The sequence below is a fragment of the Triplophysa dalaica genome, chromosome 19, assembly GCF_015846415.1.
Source record: "Triplophysa dalaica isolate WHDGS20190420 chromosome 19, ASM1584641v1, whole genome shotgun sequence".
Lineage (NCBI taxonomy): Eukaryota > Metazoa > Chordata > Actinopteri > Cypriniformes > Nemacheilidae > Triplophysa > Triplophysa dalaica.
Genome location: NC_079560.1, coordinates 10,805,521 through 10,819,209, shown reverse-complemented (window position 1 = coordinate 10,819,209; position 13,689 = coordinate 10,805,521). Strand labels below are relative to the sequence as shown.

Here is a 13,689-nt window from a genome sequence, read left to right as displayed (position 1 = left end):
ACACACTGACACAAGTTTCAATGATCGAAACAGCATGAGATTATATTTAAGGATAATTTATTCATTCTTCCTCCAAAACATAAGCCGTTTGTATGAAGGGTGAGCAGATCTCACCTTTGTGAAGAATATTTTTCAGTTAAATTCTTTGACTTTTCAGTCTCAATTGGCTTATTTAAATTTCCCACAACATACATGATGTGTTCACTTTTCATTGCATGTCACACAGGCCCAATCCACTGCAGCAAAACTTACTATTACCTGTGACATTGTTTTTGGCGTTAGATGTTTAAGGGTTTCATGACATGAACGTATGTAAAGGGGGTTGGGAGTAGGGGATGTTGTGGGTGCAGATATGACAGGATGGACCCTACAAGTCACTCTCTCCATACAAGGCGCTTGAGAATGACATGTAGTCAAGGGCACCTGAAGGAGCATCGCTGATCATGTACTTTGTCATGCGGCTTATACAGTATTCAGCTTGTTCTGGGGGGAGCTCTCTCCTCAGCTCCTCTACTGTGATGTAAGCCTGGAAAACATAACAGAGGTCAGAAAATAACATTTTACTATATTAACATAATTGTGTTTGTTCAATATTATAGATGTTGAGTTCACCTTGTCAGAAGCTAGGATCTTGAAGGAGGCCATGACCTGCTCAGCAGTGTCCGTCTCAGCTGTCTCCCTGGTCATGAAGTCAATAAAGGCCTGGAAGGTGACCACTCCTGTGTTGTTGGCGTCCACCAGTGTCATTATGCGTGCAAATTCAACTTCACCCTAAAAGAAAGATGGAAATGACAGAAATTGTGAAAGCTGATTTTGTGGGGCAGTCCTGGTGGATTGTTGTTACCAAATATATTTTACCAGATCGTAACCCATAGAGATCAGACAAGCACGGAAATCATCAGGATCCATCATGCCATTCCTCTTCTGCAAATGCAAGAGATTTGGAGAGATTACATTGCAGATTTGTAAATGTTGAACATTCAAATAATTTGCTTGATCAAGAAACCAAAACGCCTCTGTGTTTCTCACCCGGTCAAAGTGATTGAATGATGCTCTGAACTCGTTCAGCTGTTCCTGACTGATGCCCTTGGCATCACGAGTCAAGATCTGGTTCTCAACCTCATTGATAGTGCGGGCAATAGTGGTGAGGAGCTGCTCCCAGCCAACGCGGACGTGCTAAAACCGACAAGAATAACAAAGAATTCACTGAGATCGTAGAAAGACATGGACCTCTTACACTATACCACCGATGATGAGATATAAACCCATCGGTTAGATACATGTTCTTACTTCCATGGTGTAGTTGGTGTGCATGTTGTCAAAGATAAGTCCCTCCTGGCTGAGCTGGTGGTCTCCCTCCAGTTTGTCAATGTTACTTTTGTAATTGATGATGTTTTGTTCGTATGTCTTCAGACTACCCATCTGTTCCTCTAAGGAACTGGAAATGTCAATCGACACATGGCCGATTTCCTTTTGACACAAGGGAAGATCATTTTATTTAAAGCATTGTGTCACATTGTACTGTAATTGAAGTGACGTTATGAGATTAGGTGTATGGTAAAACACCTCCATCTTGGTCTGAATCCACGGTCCGATGATGTTGGCCTGAGCAGCGAACTGGCGCCTCAGCCTCTCATTGGCCTGCTGCCTGGCAACTTCCTCCTGCAACATCTGGTCACGCATTGGAACCAGTTGCTTCACCTGTTGTGTGGGAGAAACAAGACTCAGCTGTGATGGCCGATAGTTTAAATATTTTTCATTGGAGCGTAAAACATAGCTTTTATCGACCAATACCAATTATAGGCCGATAAATCGTTGTATTTAGAGTTTTAATCAGTTCTAAGATTGTTAATTACTCACAGCTTCCCATTTGTTGCTGATATCCTGAGGGGAGAGAACCGTATAGAGGTTCTCAGCCACTAACTTGATCCCGTATGTTTGAGCAATCTTCAAGATTTCATTTTGAATGCCCATGATGGCCATCCGTTCCTTATCGGCTTCGGGTAGAGTAGCTTTAAACTGGTCATGGGCTGTGATCAAACTCTGAGAGCAGATATTCACAGATATACATTTTACTCTTGTAAACAATATTTTAAGGGATAATTCACCCTATAATGCAAATTCCTTAATCATTTATTCATCCTCTTGTCATTTCAAACCTGTATTTACATTTTAATTTCATCATTTAAATTATTAAAAATGGTACAGTATAAAAAAAATTCTGTTGGATACAGTGATGCTATTAAAAAGTTGTAGGACACCAAAGACAACAAACAGTTTTTTATCATCTACTGTTTGTTCACCTGGACCTCCTCGATGCTGTGAACAATGAACATGTCCTGCAGATCTTCCATAGCTCCATCCATCCAGTTGTTGAAGGGTGCTGCCCTCTTGGCAAATTCAAGGTACAACTGGTCAATTGTCTCCCAAAGCTTCTCTACACGCTGAGAAAAAAAACAATGTAAAACATTACAGCAATCCTACTTTCTCAAAACTGGAATAAAATTCTAAAAAAAATAAGCTTCATTCTCACTGCCCACTGCAAAAATTCAACACAAATCTTTCTTTACTAAATAAAAAGATGACGTTCTCATTTCAAATATAGATTTACATATGTGAGATTATTGTGTTGTATGTCTACCTCCAATGATTCTCTCCTTTTCTGGGTCAGGGTACCCAGGCTGTCCCACTGGTCACAGATGCCCTGGCAACGGGCGTTGATGGTGGCAGCATCGTGATAGTCCAGTTCACTAAAGAAAAAAAGGATTAGCATTACCTGCAAACCACAACCTGTGTGACAAATTGTTCGTTTCAAGCTTGCCAGGATGAGTCACTCTTACTTGAGCTCCTGTGCAATGGCAGCTATCTGTTCCACCCTGTCCTGGTGAGCAGCCAGATCGCTCTCAAAGGCCTCGTGTTTTCTCATCAGAGCACGGATCTCCATCAGAGAGGCAGACTCATAGTCCTTTTGAATAAGCAGCTGTTCCTTTCCTGTGGGTGGAATTACAAAATATTACAAGAAAGATGATAGTTGGCAGGGTTTGGGAAAATGTAGAATGTAAGTATTGTCAATATTTCAATTTATGGAATTCATGAAAAACATTCAGAATCATGAAAACATTCAGATTTATGCATTTAGCAAATGCATTTATCCAAAGCGATTGGAGGTACATTTCATCAGTTTGGAAACAGGAATTACATAAGGAGAAATGTACTGAATTGCGGTTCAAAGAAACAAATCCACAACAGAAATTTTATGTGTCTCCAAATAAACATTTGTACATTTCTGTACAAGTGTGTCATTCTCCATCTCAAGAAATAAAAACCATTATACATCTCATACAACTCTACCCAATTACAAAAGACAAAAATAATTGCGGCTTGTCCTCTTCTGAATTAGATTCATATTAATATGTGCATGGTTAAAAAATGTCTGGCAGCGAGATGAATGTCAGGTTACCTGAGGTCCATGATTCATGCAAGCTAGACTTCTGCTTAAACTTTTCAGCCAGGTGATCCAATCTCTCCAGACGACGGATCTCCGTGAGCAGCCACTCCTCATAACCCTTCTCTACCTGTTCCAGACCCTTCCAAGCATTGGCAATGTCCTACAAGACGGGAGGTTGTGTATGATATTCTAAGGTTATAATATATTTTATACCATAAATTCTGTTAAATAAAATCTAAAATCAGACAAAGAAGTATTATTTAAAAAACAAAAAAATCTACATGTTTATGTTCAATTTTTTTGTGAAAACAAAAGAAGATTTCTTTTGACCATCAAACTTCTTAGTCTCATTTAACTAAAAGACCCTGTTGGTCGACTAATTTGACTAGATACGTTTTGGTTACCAACCAGACCAGAACCAAACCAGAAACATGGACCATTTCATGTTGTTTTTTTCACCAGGGTGCAGTGGGGTAGAAATGTGTGTATTTTACTCATTCATATGAGAGGGGGAAAAAAGAATATTTGCACGTACTGAGACCATTTTGCCTTCAGATGGCATGAAAGCAGGCCTGTTGCTGAGCCTCAGCTTGGTCTGTAGAGTGTTGAAGTTGATCTCCAGCTGGCACTTCTCCTGAACCTTGGGTGGCTTATGCACGCGGCGGTAGTCCCTGAAATCCTCTAGCTTCTGCTGCATGGCGTGCATGGTCTGCTCAGCCACACGGTTCTCCAGCCAGGGAATAGTCCTTTGGATCCACTCCAGAAGCTGATGAGAAAAGAGAATATGAGCACATGATGCTCTTCAATGGCAAGCATGACAAGAAGCTGGACATGTGGTCTTCAGGAATGCAACGTTGACTCTAGGATTATATGAAGTGTTGGCTATCTAAATGGGAAGGTGATTGAGTGTTCTCACCTCACTGGCCAGTTTCTCATATTCTTCCATCAGCTTCTCATTCTCCTGGTTGACGGCAAGCACCTTGCAGATCCTGTTAGCTGCTGTCTCAGCCTGGAGGACAGTGTGACTGATTACAAAGGGGAAACAATTACATTCTAAAAGGAGAAACTCTCCTTCCTGTGAACGGATTCTTATCCAGAAGATCTTGCTTACCTGCTCTGCACCAGCAAACGCATGGTAGAAGCAGGACACGTAGGTCATGATGGCTTTCTCGTCGGGTTTTGGCGTGTTCACGATGTCTGGCATTGTGAAAAAAGATCACCATTAAACGATTCATGAGACCGAAATTATTCTAACAGCTTGAAACAGTCTTTAAAGGCCTTATACCTTCTGCATCAAGCATTTTGGGGATGTCAAGGTATTTCTCCGCCACCTCAAAAGCAGTGTTGAGGTTGCCAATGGGGTCATCCTGTGAGAGCAGAAGACACGTAGATATGGAACCTCATAGATGATAAACAAATAGACAGAGGGAACGTTCTCCAAGTTTCATTCATAACAGGAACATTTTGTATAGCCTAATGACCATCGTCATTAGGTGTGTTACATGCCTTTTCATACATTACAGAACATCAGTGACATCACATGTCAGAGATAAATACATGATCACCATATATGTCCAAAAAACATAATATCACCATATAACCGCGTTATCAAACCTGGTGGTAGTACTTTTAGTCACTTTACGTTGCTAGTATGGTGACATTACATGTAGTTTAAAAATCCGCCATCATTTATTTACCCTCATGTCATTCAAAACCGGTATATGACTCTTTCTTCTTTGGAACACAAAAGAAGATAATTTGAGAAATTTCTCAGTGGTTTTGTCAATACAATTAAAGTCAATGGAGTCACTGTTGTTTGAATACCAGCGCTCTTCAAAATACCTTCTTTTGTGTTCTGCAAAGTCAGTCAGTCATTTGGCTTTAAAAGGAAATGAGGGTGAATGATGAAAGAATTTTCATTTTGGGTTACTAACTATCCCCTTAAATATCATGTTTTTTATCTAAACATCTGCCCTCATGGAAACATTTAATTTAAATGCATTCAAAGCAGAAAAGACAAAAGTAGTTTAAAGACAGGTGTGGTGCGAGTCATAAACTTGTACTAAAACAGTGGCAAGAGCGGAAGAGCAGACTATAGTACACTCAACAAAATGAACTGTAGGTGCTGTTAGTTTTACTTAACCCATCCTTGTTCACAGAACATAAAGAATGCAAGTAACTGAAATAACATAAGTTAATTATGTTATTCATACTTAAAATGTAGATCCGTCAGCTTTCCTCAACAAGTGTTTGACTGGTCAACTTAACATTGTGGAGTAGAACGCAATATTGTTGAGTTTACTTAATATAAACAAGTTAATTCAACATGACTGGATGAGGGGGATTTTCAATTCCCAGCATGCTTTGCGTAAGACTGCATTTAAGCAGTAAATTTCGACATTAAGTGTTATTTTAAGTAAAGAGAAATTACTTGTTTGTCCTTAATGTTAATTTATCTTTGAGGTTTAAAAGAGTTTATGTATTTTTTAGTTTTTGGGTAGCCGTTGTTTTGAAGAGTGGTACATGTGCTTAGGTTGCGAGAGGTTTCTGCATGCCCATGATGTCTATTGCATCATTCAATGAGCTTTAACTGTACCAACGCCAGTACTGAGATGCCTTTCATCTGATTTGTTCATTGTGTTTAGACTTATGTATGAAAACAAAAAAGTAAAATTGAGAAGGAAATATAATACGTTTAATTAACTTAAAATTACTAGTACTATCGGAATGGTTTGGATTTACTCAAAAAGGTTTAGTCAACTTTACTTCAATTTCTTTTGTTCATACAACTAAATTGTTAATTGTAGAAACTACTCAACATACTTGTGTGCAACCCACTTGGAACCTTTTTTATGTAAATCCAACAAATCATTTTTTTGAGTGTGTATAAAAAGACAGAGCTGAAGGATGGGAGAGATGGCGAGGGGTTGATGGCACCTTGCGCAGTTTGGAGTAATCGATGAGGTCAGGTCTGTGTCTATGGATGAGGGCACAGAGAGCCAGGCCATCTTTCCAACTAAGACACAGACCACAAGCAAAGGAAAAACAAAGGAAGAGAACATGAAAAGGATGAATGTTGTGCAGATGTTCTTTGGGAGAGTTTAGAAACATGTAGGGGTTTTATCAGACACATACGTGTACACCAACAATAGGACATGAGTCAACTAGGACATCTTTTATGGTTAATGGAGGGAAGTGAAACTCACCTAATGTGGAAGTTCTGGACATTAACGTTCCTATAGGGGGCAGTCTTCCTCTGACACCACAGCAGCAAGCCTTCCTTTGCAGAGGTCTCTGTGAGGAACATAATTTTAACAGTCTACTACACTAACTGCTAAGCAAAGAATATATATTTTCCTATATCAAGACTGTCCTTCTGAAACCTTGGATGTTCAAATTTGCTGTTTTTCAGAAAAAGGAAAAAACACTGTATTTACATTCATTTATATAATAATTGATTTAGTATTGTTTTGTCAAAGTAAATACTTTTTATTGGGCAGATATTTGTAAAACCCAGTGATAAATTGAGAGACAGATATTACATTTTTTTGAAAAAATAAAATATGGAGATACAAGGTTTTTTTAAGGACAGCAGCGATATATTATACAGCAATATATTAAATAATGTAATCAAAAAATGTACATAATTATACATCATATATAAATATTTTCTATATAATTCTCTTTATAATAATAAGATATTCTTATTTCTACATAGATAATAGTATATTTGCTTTTTATATATTTAAAAATATTAGTACTTGGTTCTGATATATAAAAAGGTATTATTTATGTATTGCAATGTATTTATCCGGTACACTCCCATATATGTTTGCTTTGTAAAGGGTTAAAACGCAGGGTTTGATATTCTTTCCGTTACCATTTCATCATGAAGCACGTTTCATTTTTTTAAGTTTAACGTTTAATGGTAAATACTGCTGAAAAGTACAGAAAATACACCTAATAAAATTCTACATGGAGCATCATGGGGGCCGACCTGTTGGGATTCCTTAAGTGGTCATGAGATCTACTTTTCTGGACAATTTCAAATGATTTAGGACACTGTGTGACGCTCCATTGATGCTGTTAATTATCAGTAAAATTTAAACATGGCCTCCATATTAGAAGCAAAATTCAAACACAGACTTTGAGTATCTTTAAATAAACACATGCCTGTAGATGTACAGCTGATAATGTGTCAAATGTTACAAGTTTCTCACCCTCCACTGAAATGTCTTGGATTGCAAAGCGCAGGATGATGGTCCAGATCATACCAAGGGTCATTTTCCCATTACCATCCACAATCTCTGTAACAGCACAAAGAGTAATGTCAACAGAGCTGCTTCAAGTGAAAATATTAAGGAAACAGAAGAAAGAACAGGTTTTGTTAAGTTTTACCCTCAGCGCCGATGGAGATCAGCTTGACTCCCTTACTGCTGATATAATCCAGGGCCTTGTTAACATTGGCAATTTTATGGAAACGCATTTTGCCTTTGTCTGGCTTGGGCAGCCTCTCGCCTGATATCACAAAAAAAATGAAAAGGAAGAGAGACATTTAGATACTTTGCTTCTGCTGGTTGGTACACTGTATTTCTTTGGTTTCATGTTTTTAGAACAGATGTTGGTCAATTTAAGTATTTGACAGATTTTTCAGGTTGTTTACCGGAGATAACCTCCAGCAGCAGCATGAGTTTGAGTCCATTCCTGAAATCCTCCTCAATGTTCTCGATCTGTGTCCCTGCCTTACGGAGGTGAGAGTTGCACCAGGCAGTAAAGGTCTGTGAAAAAAAGAAGCAATGTTTAATTTAATAAAAACTATTTTATAGCATGATTCATGTAGTTTTCCACAGCAAAAAATATATAATTTTACAAGATTGTTTTACGGTCAAAAAACAGTAAATTACAGGAAAACAAATAATTTTGTGGGGTTTTTCTGCCACCCCAGCTGCCAGAAAATATCTTGTTTTTTGTTATAGCTTATTTTTGAAAATACAGTCAAAAACCATGAAATTCTAAAAAAGGACTGCATATTTTCAAAGAAAAAAAGCAGATAAATCCAGATAAAAACACTAGGAAAAATAAAAGTGGGGAGACATAATAAAACAAATAAATATAAAATAAATCTGTATAATTCTCAATTTAATAGGTACACTTCAAATCAGTTCAATACAAAGACTGTACAGCAACAAAGTTTGCCATGATATAAACTTAAATCAATTAATTTGGCAGTTATAGCACCATGCTCTTTGCTACTGAAACACTTCATGGGGACTATAATTATGTGCTTGTGTTTTGATTTTATTCACTCCGATTTACCCAATTCACAGCTCTACACACACAGAGCTGAATTTATAAGCAGCGTTTACTGTACATGTCTGACTGGGAGCATAAGACAGAACTGGCGAGCTGACTGAAGAATGCCAAGGGCCAACGTAATTTGATGTAAGGCTGGAAGCGGAGACTCTTTTACAGCAGGTGGCCACCCTTCAAATCACCGCCCTCTGCCAAAGATGACCAAAATTAGCCCGTGAGGCACGGGAGGGAGAGGTTGAAGGAGGAGAGGAGGGAGGCTATATCGAGCAGCCATGAGACATCAGCAGACAGCTGAGAGCACGGCATTCTTGGAACAGCCACACAAAATACTATACGGCAAGAAAAGTGCTTGATGTTCCACAGCTTCAGGCCATATAAAAACTAATTTGTGTAAACTTAACGATAAGTGTTATTTTAAAATTCAACTTAAAATAATTTTGTCTGTTTGAATGAAGACAATCATTAAGGTGGCACCAAGACTGACACATTTTTCTCAAACATTCTGGAACTCACATTGTAAATAGGGGTATAAATGTTAAGTCAAACAACAGGTTGGTTGCACACAAATAACTTGCTCATAACAAAAATGCTATATATGTATTAAAGGGTGTAATCAAATATTATTTTGCCAAATAATATTTGTTATATCAGAAAAATTGTATTTGATTCAAGTTTTTTCTATTTAACCGGATATCTATCCACTTTTTTTCGGATATCATGACATATAGCATTCTTTCCTATTTTCAAATATTTGTGTGTTCAATTTACATCTAAACTAGTGCGCCCACACACCATCCATAAGACAAAACAAAGTAATGGTTCAAAATATCTTTCTCAAATATTTACAAACATAACATATGACCAATTTACGGACCCTTTGGATTAAATAGAATACAGTTACTTTTTTGTATCAACTTATTTCAAGTATTTTAAACTGCACCAGCTACAGAAAAGATCCCACCCATCACCAATGTACAATCACTTAAATTTCAATTACTTCAGTTACAGTTACATCATCTTAACCATTACTGTCAAACATGCATACATGCAAAGTCTTTGCATTAAGTCGGCAGTCTACAGACTCATCTACGCTCTGATAGGGATAAAGTGGAGTGGTGTTCAATCAAAAACACATACACACACTGTACAGTTGTACAGTTCATGTTGTAGTAAAAAATTGACCCATCGGCATTATAATCAAGATATAGTACAGAGGAGTTTTTGTCCATTTAAGAAATTACATCGTTTTAAGGATCACAATCATAATTAGGCCTGGTTTCAGAGACAAGATTTAAGGCAAGCCACAGACTAAAATGAATGTCTGAGCTGTTTTAACTGAAAATAACTTGCCCTGACATATCTTAAAATATATCTGTGCCATTGTTTTGACTAACATTTTTTTTCAAATGCATTTGAAAAAAGCGACTTATTAATATAATATCCTAACTTAACTAAGGCATAGGCCGGTAGCATAAACTTCTTAGTCTTAGATGTTAGTCATCTAAAAAAATTATTTTCACCATAACTCAAGTTACATAAATGGGTACATTGGTCTAATTGAAATTTGAAAATTAAGACATATTAGTCTTAACTAACTAATAGTCATTGACAGTGTTAACTTAGTGACTTTGTAACTAGCCCCTGGCTTATGCAAAGCCTTGGCTGTGAAGCCAGGCCATGATGTAATTACCACACAGGACCAAAGACACAGGAATTCACCCATACGGGAAATTATTTTGCCACACATATGATGCTTGATGTATTGACACTCTAAATGAACTTTAAATGAGCGCAAGAGATGTTTCTCTTTTGACAAAATCTTTTAGCCCAGTAATAAACATGAATGGGTGAAATTAATTTCGGCCTTCTCACTGCCTGTGGATGGTAAGGGCAAAAATGTTGCAAGTCTTATTTAAGGAGCAAAGGGATTTGTGTGTCAGTCTCTAACAGAGATGCTAAGCTGCCATAGGTGCATCTAATGCTATTATATTAGCACAGGAAACTGACCAACATTATTGAAGAAAATACATTTTTAACCCAGGGAGAATAAATGAGGCTGTGAGAATATGTGATATACATTTACAGGTTAAAGGACACAGGATTCTGGGAAATATGACATTTACCGCTAGAACCGGGGCATGTCATTGCATGTGACCTGTGAGCATTCACTTGGCTGTCATGTTGTGATGCTGCAAATGTTGGACAACAGGAATTGTTAAATAAATTCCATTAGTGTTTTTTTTTACGTTTAGCATCTTTGTGGCACAAATTGTATATGGTGGTGCGTCTTAGGGAGCATCTAGTTATGCTAAGATCCTACTCCATTGAAAAACCTGATCCTGATCCAAGGAGTCAGTTAACACATAAATAAGTACAATGGCCATAAAACTGCTTGAGGAAATCAAACGTCTTACCCTTAAATATACTTACCTGCCTGACCTGGATCTTACAGAACTCTACCCACCCCCAAGCTTTCTGTAGGTAGTTTATAGACGCTCCCCTACAAGGACACCTCTTCTGGAATAGCAACTGCCATTCGATCATACTCATGACTTTTCTCACCTCCACCCCCTCCCTCTCTCTACACCCCTACCGTGTGGCAGAGGAATGTGTACACCTATCTGAAAAGCCTTACCTTCAGATCCTGTACTGAACTTTACATTTACTGTATGCTATATACACTTGTTCGAGTTCCTGAAATAGGATAGAGATTGAAATACACAAATCAATCGGTTACTGTATTAATAAATAGCTTGATTTGGTAATTGTCTAGCAATTGTACTGTAATAGTATCAAAATTGCTTATAATGCTTAATAATTTGTGAAATAGCCACTTTATAATGACTTTACATACTGTATTTCCACCATTGTGCATTTGTATTTTTTCAAAGTATATATATTTTAAACATTAGTAATAAAACTTAAATACAAGGAACCTTAACAATAAATGTTTTAATGCAAATTCCACAAGACCCATAACTACCAGGACTGTTGTAACACCTCATGTTAACTACTTTATAGCAACATTAGCTGACAGAGAAAGTAATTGGATGAGGCCTTGAGTATATTTACCATGGGACAGTATGACGACTTTACAAGCAATGAGTATGGGACCTTCGGAGGGACCTAAGAGGTGTGGTGCCTAAATATTTATTCAAACACTAGAATTATTCGTTACAAAATAAATGTCATTAATTTCAAATAAAATGTTGCTTAGGATATCCTGATTGTCTTAAAAGCTCTATTAAGGAAGATTTTCATGCAACTCACTTCAACATGAAGACCACACACAGTTAAGGCATATTTGTGTAGATAGAAGTTAAATTGTAACTCATTATAAAAGCTACATTGAAATACTATGGCTTGTATTATTCCCATTTTGTAGACATATGTCAAAATCATATTTGGCAAATCATCCCTAAATTGAATGATCTCTGCCTTCTAGGAGTTCAAAGCTCAAATAATCTTTTAATGTTTTGTAAAGCAAGCCATCTACTAGGGAGAAAAGCTTAAAATGCAATAAACTATATGTTGCACATATAAAATGTGTGATGCACTATAATTTCACATACAATATTCAAAACAATTGAATTATTAAGCACAGCAATTTTAATACAATAATTTACCTCAAACTAAAAGATTATTAAGCAACAATTTTATAACTCGGTTAATATTTGCTTTTGACTACCAAAACTAAACTTTCACACCTAACCTCCTAGAGCACTCATAAATAAAAGGCGCGTGCACCCGATGCGCGTAATTTACCCACATCGGTGTCATGTCAAAGATGTGCTCATTAATAAACACCTATTCATTTTTACATATATACTCATTTTAAATCTGTTGGTCAACTTCGGTTGAATTAAACGGTGCTATATTAATAAACGTGTCATTGACATTGATTGTGAGAAACAAACTAACATTAGTTGGATTGATGGTTTAATGGCCGATAGGCTCGAAATGTCGAATGTTACGTATTTTCAGTGCTATTTTTATATTTTGAGACAACTCTATTTTCGGCTCAAAGGGTCGCAGCGCTCCTTAACCACTTCCTCCATCTCTTTCTCTCACACACTTAGCTTCATATAATGACAGTCAGCTGTTACTGTCATGTTGACGTAGTCATGTACATCAGATCAGCTATTCATTCATATCAACATGAATCAACGCAAATAATTGTATTTTTAAAAGTAGCATTTGTGTTAATTGTGCATTGGTGTAGCTAACCGAATAACTACAAAAAGTATATAATGTTTTTTTTTTATGACAAATTACATAGGACCTGGATACATGTTAGTCAGAGTAGTTTTTTTTCAAACAAATCTTTTTGACAGCTATCAATTATTTCTTAAAAAAATACATCTGCAAGTTACGTAAAACTTACTAAGGGAAGAACGAGAGACAGGATCGAGTTTTACCTTCCGCTGCTGTTTTTCCCAAGCCGGGTCCAGCAACAGATCCCGATCCCAGTCTTCCTCTTGGGTCATGTATTGCCCAGTCGTAGTCATCATGTATGAGCTGTATTGCACTTGCGTTTCAATGGCTGTCATCTTGCCGTTTCCCGGGGTGCTTAAATTCCCCTCAACCTACAAAACCTTAATATTAAACTCTTGATTCAACATACAAGCCCTGTTCCTACGATAACCGCTCCCACCGGCAGATGAGCTGACAGCTGGTGGCCAAACTCCACAAGTGACAGGCGCCCAACAAGAGTGACCCACTGCTGCGGTATTTGACCACAGCTTCATTTCTTAAAAGGCGATGGGCGGGGATTTAAAACGGTACAGGATGAGGAGCATCGATTTTAAGTAAACATAGCTGGTAATCAGAATAACACTCAATTTCGGGATTTTAAACAGTATTAACAAATAGGTGCAAGCAGCTTTGGTCAATCACCTATGATGCCTTTTATCAATTCTTAATCTTTG

General features: G+C 37.3%; 1 protein-coding gene across 2 annotated transcripts; it reads right to left on the bottom strand.

The window, feature by feature from the left end:
• Positions 1-40: 40 nt before the first annotated feature.
• actn3a (actinin alpha 3a) lies at positions 41-13,478 on the bottom strand. Of its 2 annotated transcripts, XM_056730909.1 has the most exons (21): positions 13,180-13,478; positions 8,112-8,226; positions 7,847-7,966; positions 7,669-7,755; positions 6,655-6,742; positions 6,386-6,464; positions 4,734-4,815; positions 4,560-4,645; positions 4,365-4,457; positions 3,984-4,214; positions 3,461-3,608; positions 2,841-2,991; positions 2,642-2,750; positions 2,304-2,444; positions 1,861-2,043; positions 1,567-1,701; positions 1,291-1,470; positions 1,030-1,176; positions 859-924; positions 613-771; positions 41-526 (listed from the first exon to the last, which is right to left on the bottom strand). In XM_056730909.1, exons 1-21 carry the CDS (start codon positions 13,309-13,311, stop codon positions 368-370), a joined length of 2,691 nt encoding a protein of 896 aa, XP_056586887.1. In that variant the 5' UTR covers positions 13,312-13,478; the 3' UTR covers positions 41-367. The 2 variants fall into 2 exon arrangements, with proteins under 2 accessions (XP_056586887.1, XP_056586886.1); XM_056730908.1 differs by having other exon boundaries at positions 859-1,176.
• Positions 13,479-13,689: the final 211 nt, after the last annotated feature.